This window comes from Prinia subflava, chromosome 5, assembly GCF_021018805.1.
Source record: "Prinia subflava isolate CZ2003 ecotype Zambia chromosome 5, Cam_Psub_1.2, whole genome shotgun sequence".
Classification (NCBI taxonomy): domain Eukaryota; kingdom Metazoa; phylum Chordata; class Aves; order Passeriformes; family Cisticolidae; genus Prinia; species Prinia subflava.
In genome coordinates this window covers 13844613-13861201 of record NC_086251.1, presented here as the reverse complement: position 1 = coordinate 13861201, position 16589 = coordinate 13844613, and the positions used below count along the sequence as shown (strand labels likewise).

Sequence of the window (16589 nt, the reverse complement as noted above, 5' to 3'; positions counted from 1 at the left end):
AGACCAAGTTTTAAGAAAAAGACAAAGTAGTTTTTGTTAGAAAGAGTTACATATACGAAACCTTTCTGTTTTAAAGGCAACTTAAGTTCATCTCTGTACCTGGTCTAAGATATTGTTCTCAGTGATATTTGATTCTTCAGTGAATACAAATTGATGGAGTGAAAAAATTGTTAATGTTTATTTGCTGAAAATACAAAGGTAATATTTTTATTCCATGTCACTTCTTTTTCTGTTGGTGCCTGCAAAACCTCTGTCGCTCCTACTGTGTTGATGAGGGTCTGCTACCAGTGGGATGAGATATAGTGTCTTCTAATTTCCTGTCTTAGTGAATAAATACATTTGCAACATCCCTAGCAAAAGCTGCCTCCTTCTCCGGTGACAGTAACGGTGCTGTGCTGATCACAGACTGCTGTGCTTGAGGATGATGTGTCACCACCTCCTCCTGCACAGTCCCCAGCCCCGAGTTACACAGATTGCTCGTTGCTGGTCTTGCTCCTCTACTCTACATTGCACTGCTACTTCTTAATCTGTTCCAGAGTGAAGAAAAGATTTATGTCTCATGGTGTTGCTGATGGTTAATGCTTTCTAGCCTTTCTTCAGAGCACAAGTTTCTTCAGTACTCTGTATTTTTCAGCTCATAAAGTAGCAGGAATATTATTGTTATGGGGAACACCGTGCACTGTGAGAATGTTTTTTGACAAGACTAATAATTAGCTTCTTAATATTTAAATGTATTGCTACTATTGTTCTTCAATTAAAAAAAAAGGTATGTTTCATGGAGTCTAATATACACACAAACATTTCTAGGCATACCAAAAAGAAACAAAAAAAATCAGTAGTTTTTTTTCCCTGAAATGTTTAACACTCCCAGCCTGGTATTATTAAAAATTAAAACAGAAGAGTAATTTTGGAAAATGAAGTGTGTGAGAAATTCTTGTGGTTGAGTTTTTGAGGACAAATCCAAGAACTACTTCCCTTTTTAGCTGAAACTGTGAAAGCAGAGATGCAGTTAATGTTGCAAGTATGGCTTGGAGAATGACAAGTTTGAGCCAGAGAAGTTCAGGAAGGATTTCACTGTTGGGTGATATCACAAAATTGAGTAGAATTGTCATTGCTCATTGTTTTTGATGCCTTTTTTTTTTTTTTTTTTTTTAGTTTTTTTTAGTTTTTTAGTTTTAGTTTTTGCTCAAATAAGCTTTATCTATGGACAAAGGAGATGACCCCTTTTTACTTCTATGTTTTTTGACTATGTAACAGCTGATGGTGACCATACATGTGGTCTTGGTACCTGTGTATTGGCATACATGACTTGTTTTGCCATAATTTCATTTCCTTGCTCATTCTTGCCTATGTTGCCCTGAAAATAAGATCTCATTTTGTTTATTAAAAGCATTGTAACCTTCATTCTTTAAGGAAAATTTAAATTTAATTTAAAGGGTAGTGAATGTGCATGGATACACACATACCATTAACCTTATTTAACTGTGAAGTAGATTCCTTCCTCCTCGGTCATGGTTGGCCTAACACTTTCTCTAGATTTAAATTTATGCTGTTTTCCATTAGCTGAGGATTTATCCAGGAATAATTCAACCTTGCCTGTACTTTCTTCCTTAGTGCTACATATATGGTCCTTAGTTAAGGAACTAATGCAAACTGTAAAAGCTTAACACATTCATTGTTACAAGTGTTCTTTGTTGCTTGTTCCTGACGAGGGAAATCCTTGATGAAGATTATCTCAGGCATGAGGTATGAATATTAGAAACATGGAGAGAACTGGACTTAAGGACAAAAGTGCCCATGTAAAGCACTGAAACAAAGAAATTCAAATCATAATGCTCAATTTATAAACTGAAGGAGATATGTAGGCTTGTTAGTACTACAAACTAATAAATAATGCTTTCAGCTTTTGCCTGCCTGAGATCCTTCTGCCATGAGGGAAGAGCCCATGTTTTGACATTGTTTTTATTTCTTTGCAGGAGTCAGAGAGTAATAAGTTATGTTCCCTATATTCCTTCCGAAATACCTCTACCTCACCAAACAAGCCCGACGAAGGAGGTCGTGACCGCAGCGAGCTAATGACCAGTGTTAATTTTGGAACGCCGGAACGCCGCAAGGGAAGCCTAGCAGATGTGGTGGACACACTGAAGCAGAAGAAACTAGAAGAAATGACCAGGACTGAGCAGGAAGGTATGCTCTGGATAAGATTGATGCAGTTTTCCCACCCCCCAGTCCTGTAATTTTTATGGCATAAAGGATGTGTTGGGTATCGAGGGCCATAAAACTGCATAATTGGCAAAGGCTAGGATAAAGTTATTCACAGGTTTCCATGGCAATGGTAGTTTGAGATCCATTAGGGATTTTAGACGAATATGCCAGTTTTTAAAAACTTTTTAAATTGTCTTGGTTGTGAGTCAAAGCAAGAATGTTGGATTTGGTGAAACCTCAACTCTTACTTGAAAGGTTATAATGAATTCTTAGCTGGCTGTGGACTTGTGAGGGATATTCTTCAGTTGTATTTGTTCACTTTCTTTTAAAAGACAAATGTTTATTTTTAACAATAAGAATGAATAAAACATGAGCTGGTTTGTTTTGCCTTAGAAATTCTCATCTTTCATCACTTTAATAAACCAACATCTGTAACTAGGAGAATGGGAAACAGTTTTAAGTGTAAAAGTACATAGTTCTGACCTATATAGCTAGAATTACAGAGGAAGAAATCTCTCTTTTTTAAACAGTTTTCTCAGATATTGTTACAAGTATTAAAACAGAGATAAAAATGAGGACAAATATTTGAGTGCTAAGGCAGTTTATGTAGACACTCTTTATTCAGTCTATATTATATACTTTCATTGATTTTGTGAAGATTTTTGCCATGCTAGGACACAAAGAGAATTGGAGAGTGAGTTTATCGGTGTATGTATGCACGTAGTCAGGGCTCACCACGAAAATTTCTCCCCTTGGTAAGCAGAGTGAAGTCTCACTTGGTTCTGTAACAATACCTTTTAGTCTGTGAGCTCATAGGCGAGTTTGAATCAGGGAAGTTGTGAGAGCAGGAGGCTCTGAAATAAAAAAAACAGGTGTAGAGACATCTGTGTGGATTCTCTTAGATATTTTACCAGTTCTGTTTTGTGGCATTAAAAATAACCCAGGAAGAATATTTATCATGTAGCAGAGCCAAAAGACAGTAGAACTTTGTGATTCTCTTTTTCTTTGAAATATGAATGAGTTCAGAATTATTTTGACCCCTCAATTTTATGGTATGGTCAGAGTGCATTTCAAGCACTGCATTTGAAGTTCCCTTGGCCTCATGTAGCAATGTGGATTTCAATTAAAACTGAAGCTGATACAATAATATATTTAAATATGGGATAAAATCATGTAGTGATGGAAGTAGGCTTCCAAATTTCTTGGCATAATTGTTAAATGCCAGTGTGTTCTATAGGTGTCCTTTCTGAATCTGGCGAAACATCTCAAAAGAGAGAATGTCCCAGATTCTTTACTACCATCTGTCTGTTTTCAGCTGTAAAGATCACTCTTTTAAAAATTGCTTTCTTAGATTTGGTTGTTAGGCTAAGAAAACTATTTTAAATATTACTTTGGCAAAGTTGTTTTCTGCAGTCAGTAGCAGTCGTTCGACACCCCATGCTAATCAAAGGTCTTGGCTCGTACTTTGCTGCGGGAGTGCTCAAGTTGCTGTTGATTATATTGACACCACAGCTAAGGCTTTTCCAGGAGTGTACTGGATGGTGTGCTAATAAAAATGTGCATCAAAAAGTTTAAACATAGAATCTATCTGCAGGGACTCAAGCATTTCATAGCTTATTTTTGTATGGATTCTCAAGAATTTTCTGCACTTCTCCTGTATTAGTATACACTGGTTGTTTTAAGGGTGCAGAGCAGAGAGATCCCTCTCTCTGAATCAGAGCCTTCCACACTGTGCTCTCATCAGCAGTGAAATAAAGGTCATTTTTGATCTATAAAATAATCTTGCCTTTTATGGACCACATTATAATGGAAAGCTATTCTAAAGTCTGCCTGCAAGTTCAAAGGTATTTGACTGTATCTTTGTGTTTAGGTTCAGTTTAGATTAGATATTAGGAGACAATTCTTTGCTGTGAGGGTGGTGAGGCTCCAGCACAGGTTGCCCAGAGACGTTGTGGACACCCCTCCCTGCAAGTGTTTGAGGTCAGGTTGGAGGGAGCTCTGAGCAACTTCTTCTGATGAAAAGTGTCTCTGCCTACAGCAGTGAGGTTGGAATTAGATGATCTTTAAGGTCTCTTCCAGCCCAGGCCATTCTGTGATGATTTTATGATTCTTTAAAGAACCATTAAGTTCTTTTCCATTAATCCACCATTTTCTGCAGGAGAAAAAAATTGCTTATGTTTAACAGAAAATAATTAATGAATATATGACTTGTAGCATACAAACTAACACAGAAAAATAATTAATAGAAAGATTGGAAATTCTTGAGGATGTTACACTTTAGAAGTTCAATGTTTCTAAACTTCTGTGTAGGCTAGGAATATCAAAATTCTTAGAACAGATTTGAATACTCAATTCAGTATTCAGAAGTTTCTCTGAATTAAAAAGAAGTACTCTCTTGTTTGATTAGAATAAAATGTGTGAAAAAATTACTATTTTGAGATTGAACTTTGTTTTAAGCTCTGTGCCATCAGAGAAATGAGGTCTGAGATTATGAAATTGATTTGCCATCTTACAGTGTCAGTGTCTTACAGCCTGATCACACACTTACCATACTTGATGCTCTTTAACATCTATCCCTTAAAATATGTTTCTATGCAGTTCTTTTCTTAAAATGATATGCAGTCAATGCAATTGAGGAGCGCTTTGTGTACTAAGTCCTGCCCTGTCACAAAATTGCTTACCCAAATTGAAAAATACCTGCTGATTTTTTTTTTATAAAGAGAATAATATAATTGGTTTAATGAATGAAGTAGAGAAAAGACATGTTTCTACTGTATGCTGTGGTGTGAGGCTTTCAGTCCTGCATATTTCTTTTACAAGAGTGTAATAGTTCATTCTAGCCTCATTTATGGGGATGACCTCCTTGACCACTGATGTTGCTGTGGGATTTGGGCTAACACACAGTCATATGTCAAGTTAATTGTAGAGTTAAATGTGGAGTAAAGAACTCAAGAATTCCAGTCATCAGATCAACCCCCCACGCCAGCACAGTGAAAAGTCTCTTTTAATATTGTTACATAGTACCTTTCTAAATATCCATCCATATCTATTTCTGTCCATCTATATCATCTGAATTTGAGAAATACAGGTTGTTGGGGTCAAATACTTAAATACTTTGTGCTACACACTCAGATATTAGGTGTCATACTTGTGTATACTCCTTGTGGTCTCTGTTGTAGCTTGTAACATTGGAAAAGGAATATATACTGGAAGACTTTATCATGTCTAAATAGATATATTTAATCAGAGTCCTTTGGCTCCCGAAAATAAGTTGTCTAATGAGAATTTCATCTGAGCAGCTGTGACTGAGGAGGTCAACAGGCATTGCCTAAGAGAATATGGCCCAGCTGGTTAAATCTGGTTGTTGTAGTGATTTAAATGGTCAAGTGCTGCTTGTAATCCAGGACCGTCTGTTTGTAAAGGGAAGAGTGAGTGCTTCAGCATAATGTACAGCTGTTTTAATCTCTCTTTAATAATAGTGCTTCAGCCAGTGTCATGCCTTGTGTATGGTGTGGGAACACGGCTGCCTCACACAGGAATATACCTTAGTTATGTTTTCAGCCTTATTTGTACTCTGAAAACAGATTACCAACATTACAGGATAAACAACATGTTTTTTTACTTTGTGGTCTATATTTGCATTTTTGGTACAGTAAGGCACTCCTGTGTCTTAATTTGTAATGACTTGGAAACGAGAAAACTGATGACAAAATAGTAATGGAAAAAGAAAAGAATGCTACAAATATTTAGAGTTAATTTGAGTATGTAAAGACTTTGCTGACATGTGTTCTCATAAGACAGAGGAGGTCAGAAATGAACAGGTGTCTAATTTAATCAACAACATTGGACTCTAGGGCCTCTTGAATAACTTTGGTATATTCATCTTTGTTATTCTATGAGCCGAAGGATTGCTTTACCGGTGTTTTTCTTTGGAAATATCCTACAGTACAGTCAAATGTTAAAGCTCTTCATAGCTCAAAATGAAGAGTTTATGTTAGACAATATGGTCTAACTCCTTCTCTCCTTTTCTATCCCCTTTAAGTAAAAAATTTTCTTTTTGACTATTGCTTATGTTACTTTTGTGGGACAGATTTACAGCCTGGTCTGCCCTGATTCTGTGCCGAGAATTGGCTTCCAGACAACTCTCCTACTGTACCTCATCACAAGCCTCCAGGAGCAATAATTAGTACTACACATCTTGTCTGTAGTGGGGAGAGCAGATTTCCCCCTTTCAGGTCTGGAATGCTAGGATGGCAGGTCAGCTGGCACTTCTGAGCTGGAAACTGGGCATGTCATTTCTGCTAAGTGCTAAGCCCTCATTACTCAGGGCCTGGATTCCTAATTCACTTTTGACCTTGATTCTGAGCAACGTATACAGTATCATTTTTCAAGCAAACTTGGTCCACAATTCTAGCACAAGCTTTTTATGAAGTGCTTCCCATTCTTGTTTCCTCCTTGAAGATCATAGTTGAACATTCAGAGATCAAAGATTTCTATGTATGCATGGTGGAATAATGAACATCTACATAAAGAGAATATTCATAAATTTCCATCTATTCTCTGTCATGTGCATCTATTTGTACTCTCTCTCTATGGGGGGATATATAGGGGGATATTTAAATTAAAAATTAAGGGTCCACATGTATTATTAAATCTATATGGAGTAGGGAAAATCTTACTACATTACACAATAGTGACGGTTTCTCTGATTTTGTGTTTTGTTGATTCTCTGATTTTGTGTTTTGTTGATTTTTTTTCTCCAGCTTCATGAGTTAATAATAAATGAACATTTCCTGTTATATTGACTTCTAATACATTGAAGTCAATACGTACGTCCCCATAAAGCTTTCTATCATTCCAATAATTATATTGAAATATTATATATTGAAGTATTGCACACACAAATCCACTAATTTCCTGCTAATTTCATTGGGAAGTAAAGAAACTTAAACTTTCACATACTATATTTTATAAGTGGACATTGACAAACAATTTTGGTTGCAATTGTTTGTTTTTCAGTCTTTTTTTTTACTATGGTTATTTTGTTGTTTTATTTTTTAAGAATCTCTGTATATTATATTGTATTAAATGAGTGGTGAGTTTCTACTTTGTATTCTTTGTTTTAAGCTGGCCACAGCTGAGAACAGAGACGTGTACTTGCTTTTTAATATAGTTTTAAGCACAACCTTTGAGGATCTTACATGTCAGTTTTATTTGGGGTATCAGTCCTAGAAGTGAACTGCTGACCAGTGAATATTTTAAAATGTTTTTCAGAATTTTTGCAGAGATTTAATTCAAGTTCTCTGTCTTGTAGTGTGTTGGGTACCAACACTTTCCACTGATGAAGGCACGATCCTTGGTTGTCCTAACACATTTGGTGGTTTTAGACCCCTGTTCTTTCTTCTTTTTTATTTTTTTTATGGATACAAATACTTTGTTCAAGACTTCACACATGTGAAGTTTTACTGGGTTTTGGTATTAGGATTTTCCAAAGTGATCAATAAAAATTATTTATTACTAGAGTTCTAGTCTTTGTGATACCCATGGAACTTGCAAATGGTTACTGCCATTTCTCTTTGGATATGAAAAACTCACCTTCTTCAAATCCTTTCCTTGGGATTTTGGAAAAGCCTGCCATATCTGCTCGGTACCATACTCATCATGGTTCCCTTTTCTTCTTAAAAATCACTTTTGCTATGAATATTCAAAACCAGTTCTGCATATTAATTTAAGAATTAATAATTTAATACTTATCTTTTATTTGCTCTTTGTTGGAATAGAGTGGCATCTAAAAAAGAGAATTTTTCTTCTAAACTCCAGAAATGCTTCCAAAACAAAAACGCAAAAGCCCAAATGTCCAGAAAATAAATAGATGACTCAGATCAAATTAAAGGAGAGTTATGAAGCACATTTTCCTAAATTGCTGTTTTCTTCCATTATTTGCCTCCTTACCATAAAATTAAATGCAAATTGTTATTTCTCTTTTTTTTTTTTTTTCTTTTTTTTTTTTTTTTTTTTTTAAATTCCAATTATCTTGGTAAAATCACTTTGGTCACTCTTTTTCATCGCGATATATGCTGTTGTTTTAGAAAAAAAATTGTTCTATTTTTAGACATTTTATAGATCATAAAAATTCTAAGCATTCATTTGTTGAAGTCTACAGTGAATTCCTATGTCTTAATGTGTTAGGTTAAAGTAATTTTGGACAGTTTTTGGAACATTACCACAAAGGAAGTGTTTTCTATGGTTACTTTCCTTGTATCTAAAAGAAGATACAACCTATTTTCCTTCTTTATGTTGTATTTGATTTTTCTATCAGAATTTCATTTCATTAATGTACTTTCATTTAATGAAATTTTGAATGCAGCATACATTTCAATAATTTTAAAATATTTGGTAAGAGGGACTCAGACTGTGTAACCATACTGTGTCTGGCCATTAATATTTTGTCTCATATTTTTATTTATCATTCTGACTAGAGAATTTAGGGATTCTCAATTATTCATTTTCTTATATCCTTTAAATTTTTCAGAACAGTATTTTGTGATTAAATACTATCTCACAATTTTTATTTAAGAAACTGGAACATATTGTATCTTTCCACCTCATCTTTGTATTTATCTGGCTGCCAACACTACAGTCTTATCCAGTGCTGTGGCATTTGAGAATCTAATCATTACTCACAGGTTCTGTGTGAATATAGGGGTTTTTCAGCACTTTTCAGTGTGTCTCATGTTACATTTGGAAGCTTCCATTCAGTCTTCTTGTTTCTGGAAATCAATCATGGCACAGAAATGGAGAACAGTACAGACTTTTACATGGGCATCATGGAGAACGAGATCTACATGAGTAGGCTGAGAGATTGGTTAGACCATCTGCTTTGCTAAGAGGTTTTCATGTCCTGTCTTGGTTCTTATTCAGGACTATCAGCAAGAAACTGGTGACCCTGATGATAGCCATTTGAGAATCTGTCAGGAAAAAATATACTTTAGTTACTGTCAGACATTTACCTTTGTGTAGCATCCATGGAATTTTATGGAGTTTCTACTTTCCTGTAGAAAGCTTTCAGTTTCCCAATGCAGGTTGTTCTCTTTTTGTGGCTTTGTACCTGTGCATCTCTACAAAATTGTTGCCTTTGCTTGTAAACAGAGCTAATCTTGATAGGGGAATACTATGAAATTCAGGACTCAGTTCTGAGGATTGGAACATCCATTCTAGCCATTTTGAGCAGGTATTTTCTTTCACAGTTTTGAGATTCTTATATCACACTGAAGAAACATCTTTATTCAACCTAGAACATGTGAGATGAGTAAAATCCTTTTCATTGGAACAATTGTGCCTTGATCTTGTTCTCATTATCTCTGAACAGGACAGATTATACTGAAAAAGGCTGAAATCTTCTCTCTGCCATCATCTACTGACCATTCCAGTCAGTTCCTTCTCAGAGATGTGTTTTCCAATGTCTTACCTTCAGGGATTATCTCATTTTTACTTTTTCTTTAATCCTACTGTAACCTCTCAATTTTGACATCCTGCAGTGTTAGATACAATTTAATTTATTTTATATTGTGTGATAAATTGTCCCAATGCTTCCATCCTATATCATTTTCTGCACTATGTTCCTCTACACTTCTGTCTCTGACATGGTCAAATATCTGCTATCCTTACACTATTTGTATGTTATTAGTATTGTGAAAGTATTATTAAAAAAGCATATCTTAAAAGCCAGCTTTTTCCTAGGGACAGCAAAAAAGGCAAGATCAGTATGAATAGGTACAACTGACAATGAGAGTTGCTTCAGTTGCATGATCTTGGCAGCAGGAAAATAAATGCAAAATTCATTGGTTTCTGATGTTCTGTGACACAAACAACGTTATGATCAGATCATGCTTTAAAATGGCAATTGAAATACATTTTGTAGTCACCAGGTTAATAGTAGGGACTAGATGTGATACATTCCTAAAATTGCTAATGTAAATAAATACATGGATTTTACAAGGGAATAAAATGGGCTTGAACATGGCTCATCTTGTATGCCATTGTATTTTCCAGGTTCTGGAGGGTGAAAGGTCTCAGGTTTCTTTGGTGATGGACTTTAGTTTTAGTTAGTCTTACTTGCTTTGCCATTCCTGCTGTTTTGCAACAGGGCCTAAAAATGTTTTAAGTGCTTGTGACTGGGGTAATGAATGAAAATATCTTCCCAGCACTGCGAGTATTGCATTAGACTGAATAGTCACCTTACTTGTAAAAGCACTATTAGAGAGGGGCAGCTGTAAGTAAGGATAACGATTTGTGTCCAGTGCTTATTTACTGAAAATTGTAAATGTATTATTTATTGAGAGCTCTCCAGACAGTGCTTGTCAGAATAAAAATGTCAACTCTAAGCAAAATGTTAAAATACATAATAAAAATGCTAGGTACACACTTTGGAGATACAGCTAATTAGATCTGCTTTTCTTAAAGAAATGACAGTAAAAATGCTCAGCAGCATATACATTTTAAATGCTGATATATTCCTTATTTTTCTATACAGTATCTGGTTTGGATACTTTATAATTATTTAAAAATAACTTTGACAACTTTATTTGGTTGCCACAGGAGAGACAGAGGCATTTGCTGCCTGGCTTCATGAGGCAGCTGCATGCTCAGGCTTTCTTGTTCATCCAGTGGAGAGAGCAGGTACTCTCACCTCTGTGTTTCAGTCTGAAACTCCAAGATGCCACTTTGTTTGTGAGGGAAACCTGCCTCCAGTGGAGGCAACAAATAGTTATTAATATTAGTCTTCAGCCATGCTAATTAACCCCAAACAAATATTCTTAACAGGGAGCCCAAATCCATTCAACATCAGTGCTGCTTTTGTGTATTGTTAAATATGAGAGGAATTAGAGAGGAAAAAATAAGTAGCTAATTTTTTTCTATTTAAAATATTACTTCATTTAAGTTGTTTGTTTGTTTTTAAAATTTTATTTTCCTTAAAATTTGTAATAAGAAGAATTGGAGCTTAAAAAAATTGGAAAGAAAACATTTTCTACAGTGTTTTACAGTGTAACGGAGGAAATTGGCTTTTGAATTTATCCTTTTTTACAAAGAACTGCTCAGTTCAGCATCATAAAATTCAGCATGTCATCATGAAAAGCAGCTTTCTTGTTTTGAGTGTCAGCCGACCCGAGAAAGAGCCTTACTCTGATTATTTTAGGGGCATCTGTCTGTGCTCCCCTACACTTGGTTTGCTCTTGATTCCACAGGATCAAGGATTCATAGAGTGGCTGGGTGGGAAGGCACTGCTTCTCTGCACAGGGCAGGATTGGCTACAGCAGGTTATTCAGAGCCATGTCCTCTCAATTTCTGAGTATCTCCAAGGCTGTAAACTCCACAGCTTGTTCAGTGTTTGGTCATCCCCACAATGAGCAAGGATTTTCTTTTGGTTCAAGGGACGTTTACCCTTTTGTTCTCTTTGCCTCTGGGCCTGTAACTGGGCACCACTGAGAAGAGCCTGGATCTGTCTTTACTCCTGCCATCAGATATTTATATATCATCCCCTGGAAGCTGCTCTTTTTCAGCCTAACCCCTCCTGGTGCTCCCAGCCCCTCTACATGTGAGAGTTGCTCCAGTGGCCCATTCCTGGACTCTCTCCACTCCCATGGCTTCTGCTGGGGAGCCCAGAACTGGGCACGGCACCCTAAGTGGTCCAAAACATGATTTATATTTACTCGTTCTGCATGGTAAGATTAAGCTGGTACCTTTAAAGCCAAGAGGAGCTTTTTGATAAAGTCTGACACTTCCTGAACTTCTGCTCAAGCCCTGGATGAGCCCTGTTCATTGGCATAATTTGAATTTTAGCCTTGTGCCTGTGCTATCACTTCCCTGTGCTTACATGATGAGCACAAAGCAAAAACCAAGAATAAAACCACAAATCAGTGTTCTGAAATACACATTTCTGTGCTTCACAAGTGTATTTTGGACTGTGAGGAATCCTTCTAATTCCTATTTGCAGCCAGGCTTCTTCCTTATTTGCTCATTGGCACGCTGATCTCCAAAATGAAGCAGTTGTTAATGTGTCAAAATCCACCCTCTTCTGTCCTGCTTTGATAACATAAAGAAGTGGCGGCGTTTTTTTAAAGTTCAGATTATGATATTCCTGAAAAAAAAAATGCAATAGTCCTTGTTAAATATAGTCTTGAGGGCAAGTACTGTGTAAACATCTGCAGAGAGCTCCTGTTAGCATTGCTCTGTCCTGACTAGCAGCGCTCACTCCGTTGCAGTCTTGGGTCTGTCTTCAGCATGGGCTGCCAATCAGTAAAGCTGTGCCAAAATGTCTTGTTCTACAGCCTAGCATTTTGGAATGTATCTAATAGCTGTTTTCTTTTATTAATCATAATATATTTTTAGTTTTACTTACATAGGTGCCCAGAGTTCCTGGGCACAGTGCCCTATGTATGAATGGCTGATTATTTTCATCTTCCTTTTTGTTAACTGCTTTACTTAATGCTTTACATAACCATTTGCCACATTTTGACATGAAGCTATAATGCACTGCTGCCTGCTCACATTTCTTAAAGAACTTGATGTGACATCACCCTCTCTGGTAAATCATGAACCTAAAAAAACCTCATCTTGAATACTCTTCTGTCTTTTATTTGTTTGAAAATGTTGAAGCAAGCTGGCTCTTTCATCCTTCCGGAAAAAGCGTGAACACTACAGCTTAGAGAGTCTGCAGTGACACCAAAAACCTTAAGGGTTTGTACAGAATTTCTTAGTCTAACACCACCTTAAGAATGAATTCTGTTTGCATTTGTAGTTATGCTGTGTGTGTTACAGGATATGCATGAGGGCAGGATTCGGCTCTTTCTACTCTATCTTAAAATTTACCTGCATATTCAATATTTAAAACAGCTCTGCTTCTCAGTGTTGGTCTTAGCAGTCCTTATCATATCTTAAATATGTAACAAGCAGATTACTTTTAAATATTTACAGTGAAACAAAAACTAACACATCGGGCAGAGGTTTGTTAAAATGTCAGAAGAACTTGCCGTAGTGAAAAATAAATATTGAACAAAGTTTATTCCTGAAGTGACTCTATTAATTTCAATGGAATTATTGCAGAAGTAGTTCTGGAAAAAGAATCTGTCAAGATTTTGTATCATAATTTAAATATTTTTTCACAGAACTTTGAGTAGCCCAGAAATAATTTTATAGGTCTGGCATGCACATGCGTCACTAAGTAAAATAAGCTTCTTTTGCCTCAGCCTCTGTTCCCTCTGTGGACTGTTTGTGTTTTTAGCTGTTTAAATGGTGTTGCAGCTTTGTTAATAGGTTTTGTTACATCTGCAGTCATACTTGTAATTAAAAATTTAGTTAGAGCATTGGTTCCACTGGGTTTCAGTGTATCTGGTGTTTCTGTGTTATAATAACTAGACAAAGAATCATGTCTGTTGCCCTTTTGTGTCTGTGTATCAGGTAACACAGCAGACAGTGGCCAGACATATGACCTCAAAAATCAAACCAATTTGTTAATGAACTAACAAGGCAATGTAATAAGCATCTCTATTCAGTCATTTTCCCCAGCTTTCAATCGTTCCTTAGAGCAAGAGTAGCCAGTGCTGTATCAACAAATTATTTGATGACAATAATTTGGCTGATGAGAATACAAGGAAAAAAGCCACAATCTAATTAGAAAACACTGTATATTAGGTGGCAAAATGTGGCTAATGTTTTATATCTAATTCTAAAACGGCAATTTGCGACTTTCACTAGTTAATGATTTTCACACCCCCCCTTCCTCCTTTCCACACAGAAAATCATTAAAAAAAGGCCAAAAAGAGACTACAGGATTTGAAACACAGTGGCCCTGAAGTGATGGGAAAATGGCCAAGGTGTCACAGCTAATTTCTGACCCTGCTTTATGAGTTCTGCTGTTCCTTATTCCCCTTGTCAGTCTGTGAATCCCTGAGGCTGTACACACTGGCCTAACATCACTCAACTCCAGTTTTATATCCTCTTTTAATAATGTTGAGTCTATTCTGTCCAACTTTGATTCAGACAACCTGCTTGTCTTGAAAAAGTGATATATTTAATCAGTGGCTCTGTCTCCAGCATAGCTCCCACTGCGTGAGACTAGAGCCAAAGAGTAGTGCAGTGGCCTGTCACTTCTGTTTGAATAGGTAATGTGGAGCCGCTCAGCCGAAGAGACAGGAGCTGGAACTGCTTGTTAGGACACATGATCAAAAGCCACTCTCTGCTTTCTGCCAATCAAGCCTCATGTCGCCTTGTGGGGCAGACATTAAATAGATTTTTCTGCCGTACACTGTGGGCACTTTGCCAGTCTGACATGTGAACTGTTACAAAAGATACCAGAGTTTCCACTTCTTGCTGACTGCTTTTAAATATTACCAAGCCCTTGCTGTCCAAAGTAGAATATTTTAAATAATGGATTATGATAAATTTCCACTACAATTAGGCAGTCTCCTTCCTGCTCCCAACTCTTCAAAGGTATCTTGAAAAGCAAAGTTCTAACTTGATTTGTGAAAACAAGCAAGCAAAAAACTGTTGAACAACCCTATGGCACACAGATTTGAGCATGATTATTGTGTGAGCATTATGGTGAGTTGTTGCTTTCACTTCTGTGATTTTGAATATTGTTTCTATTTTTTGGTATTTTTACATTATTTAATTAGATTTTCCTAGTTGAGATCATAGCACTATTTTATTACTATGTTTATGGGAAGGGATAATAAAATTGGGGTTTTTTTTCGTAAATGAGGTTGAATTTATTTATTGTGTTTATTGGCTGCCGGTGCAAATATAAATGTCTTAAAATGGCTCTGTAGTTGGTTTTAGTTATACTTTCCCTTGATTTTTTCCTCTTTGTCTATTACCCTCCATAACCACCTCAGCTCTTGTGCCCATGGCAACAACGCTCAGTGGTTGAGGCTAACAAAGATGACATTTAAGCTTTTGCCTAAGTAATGAATATTCTTTTGTAACTTCCAGGGCCACTGAATTTATATCATTTTTTAGAGGTCCCCAGTACCTAGAGAACTGCTACTATTTATGTACTTGTGGTCATGATACCCAGATATTTACTCCCTTGTGCTTGCCCTTCCTGATATATCTTTTTCTTTTCTTTTTTTTTTTTTCCTAATAAAACTTTTTGTAACCAAAACATACCATGGCAATCTAGTGGAATTCATTTAAACAGTGAGCTACACATAAACAGCTGCTCTTTCAATAAGCCATTCTTTATAATACCCTTATTACCTTCTAGTGTCTCAAATTCTGATTAGTCAACAGTGCTGATTACTGTATGGCATTCCACTGCCCATCTTCCTTCTGCTCAGCTGCTCATGTCTTAGCTGTTCTGTGATTACAACACAACTTGTGCATTGTTTCTCCAAGTTGTTCTTCATATTGTGTGTCTTTTAAAAACCTTTAAACCCTATTGAGAAGATGGGGAAAAAAACCCTAATTTGAGTCACCATAAATTTCCTGAAACTCTGTGAATCATTTTTGTACCACTGTGATCCTCACACTCTGCAACTTTCTACTGGGATGAATAAGTAGTTTGAATTTACGAGGATAATAAATAAATAATGTCCAGTTAAAAGAACTCTGGACAAATGACAGTTACTTATTACAGTATTTGTCATAGAGCAGGAACCCCAAGGACTGTGTTTTTTTTTTTTAACAAAACCACCAAACTGCAAAATCAGAGTGCTTTCTCCTGCTTATGTTTTCACAAAAACCAGTGGGTTCAGAAGTTGTTAAGAACAGAGCTTTGTCATGAGAGAGCAGTTTGGAAAACATCCCCCCAGTAATGTGTGCTGGGTTTCAGAAAGGTGTGTGGTGGCAGAAGGAATGAACAAAGCGAAAATGGGAAGGGAAGGAATTGTATCCCTGTGCTCTGGATCTCCAGTTTCTGCTCAAAGCAGCAAATGCAGGGGTTTGTTGAGGACATAAAACTTTGCCAGCTGGTTTATAGGTAAATAGCACGGTAGTGAGGAGAAGACCCTCTCTGTGGCTCCGCAAACCCCCGCAGCTCCCTTTGGTGCAGCCCCTTAGAATCAAGTCCTGGTGAGCCTGAAACGCTGACACACTCAAAACGCAACCCCATTAAAGGCCTTAAATCTGTCATTGTGTTCTGGAGCCTGTTCTGAAAATAGCAAAGCTCTTTTTGTAAATTAAAATCGGTGTGAATGGGAACAGATGTTGACATGCTTTACTTTATCTGCAGGGATCCCCGTCAGGGGGGAGAGGGTCACTGAGGTTAGATGGCAGGAATTACTGCAAATGTGCAAAGGACAGGGAGAGCCTGCTACAGACATTGTCTCTGGTTTTCCTGGAGCAGCAGTAGCATCCAGTGTGTACTTCTGGGTGCTGAGAAGTCT

General features: G+C 36.7%; 1 protein-coding gene across 10 annotated transcripts in view; it reads left to right on the top strand.

The window, feature by feature from the left end:
- Positions 1-16589, top strand: part of SOX6 (SRY-box transcription factor 6) — a 367386-nt gene that overhangs the window by 149664 nt on the left and 201133 nt on the right. For all 10 annotated transcript variants that reach the window (XM_063398073.1, XM_063398072.1, XM_063398071.1 and 7 more), the window contains one exon: positions 1977-2187. In XM_063398073.1, the coding sequence (XP_063254143.1) occupies positions 1977-2187 (211 nt within the window). The remainder of the gene's footprint in view (positions 1-1976; positions 2188-16589) is intronic.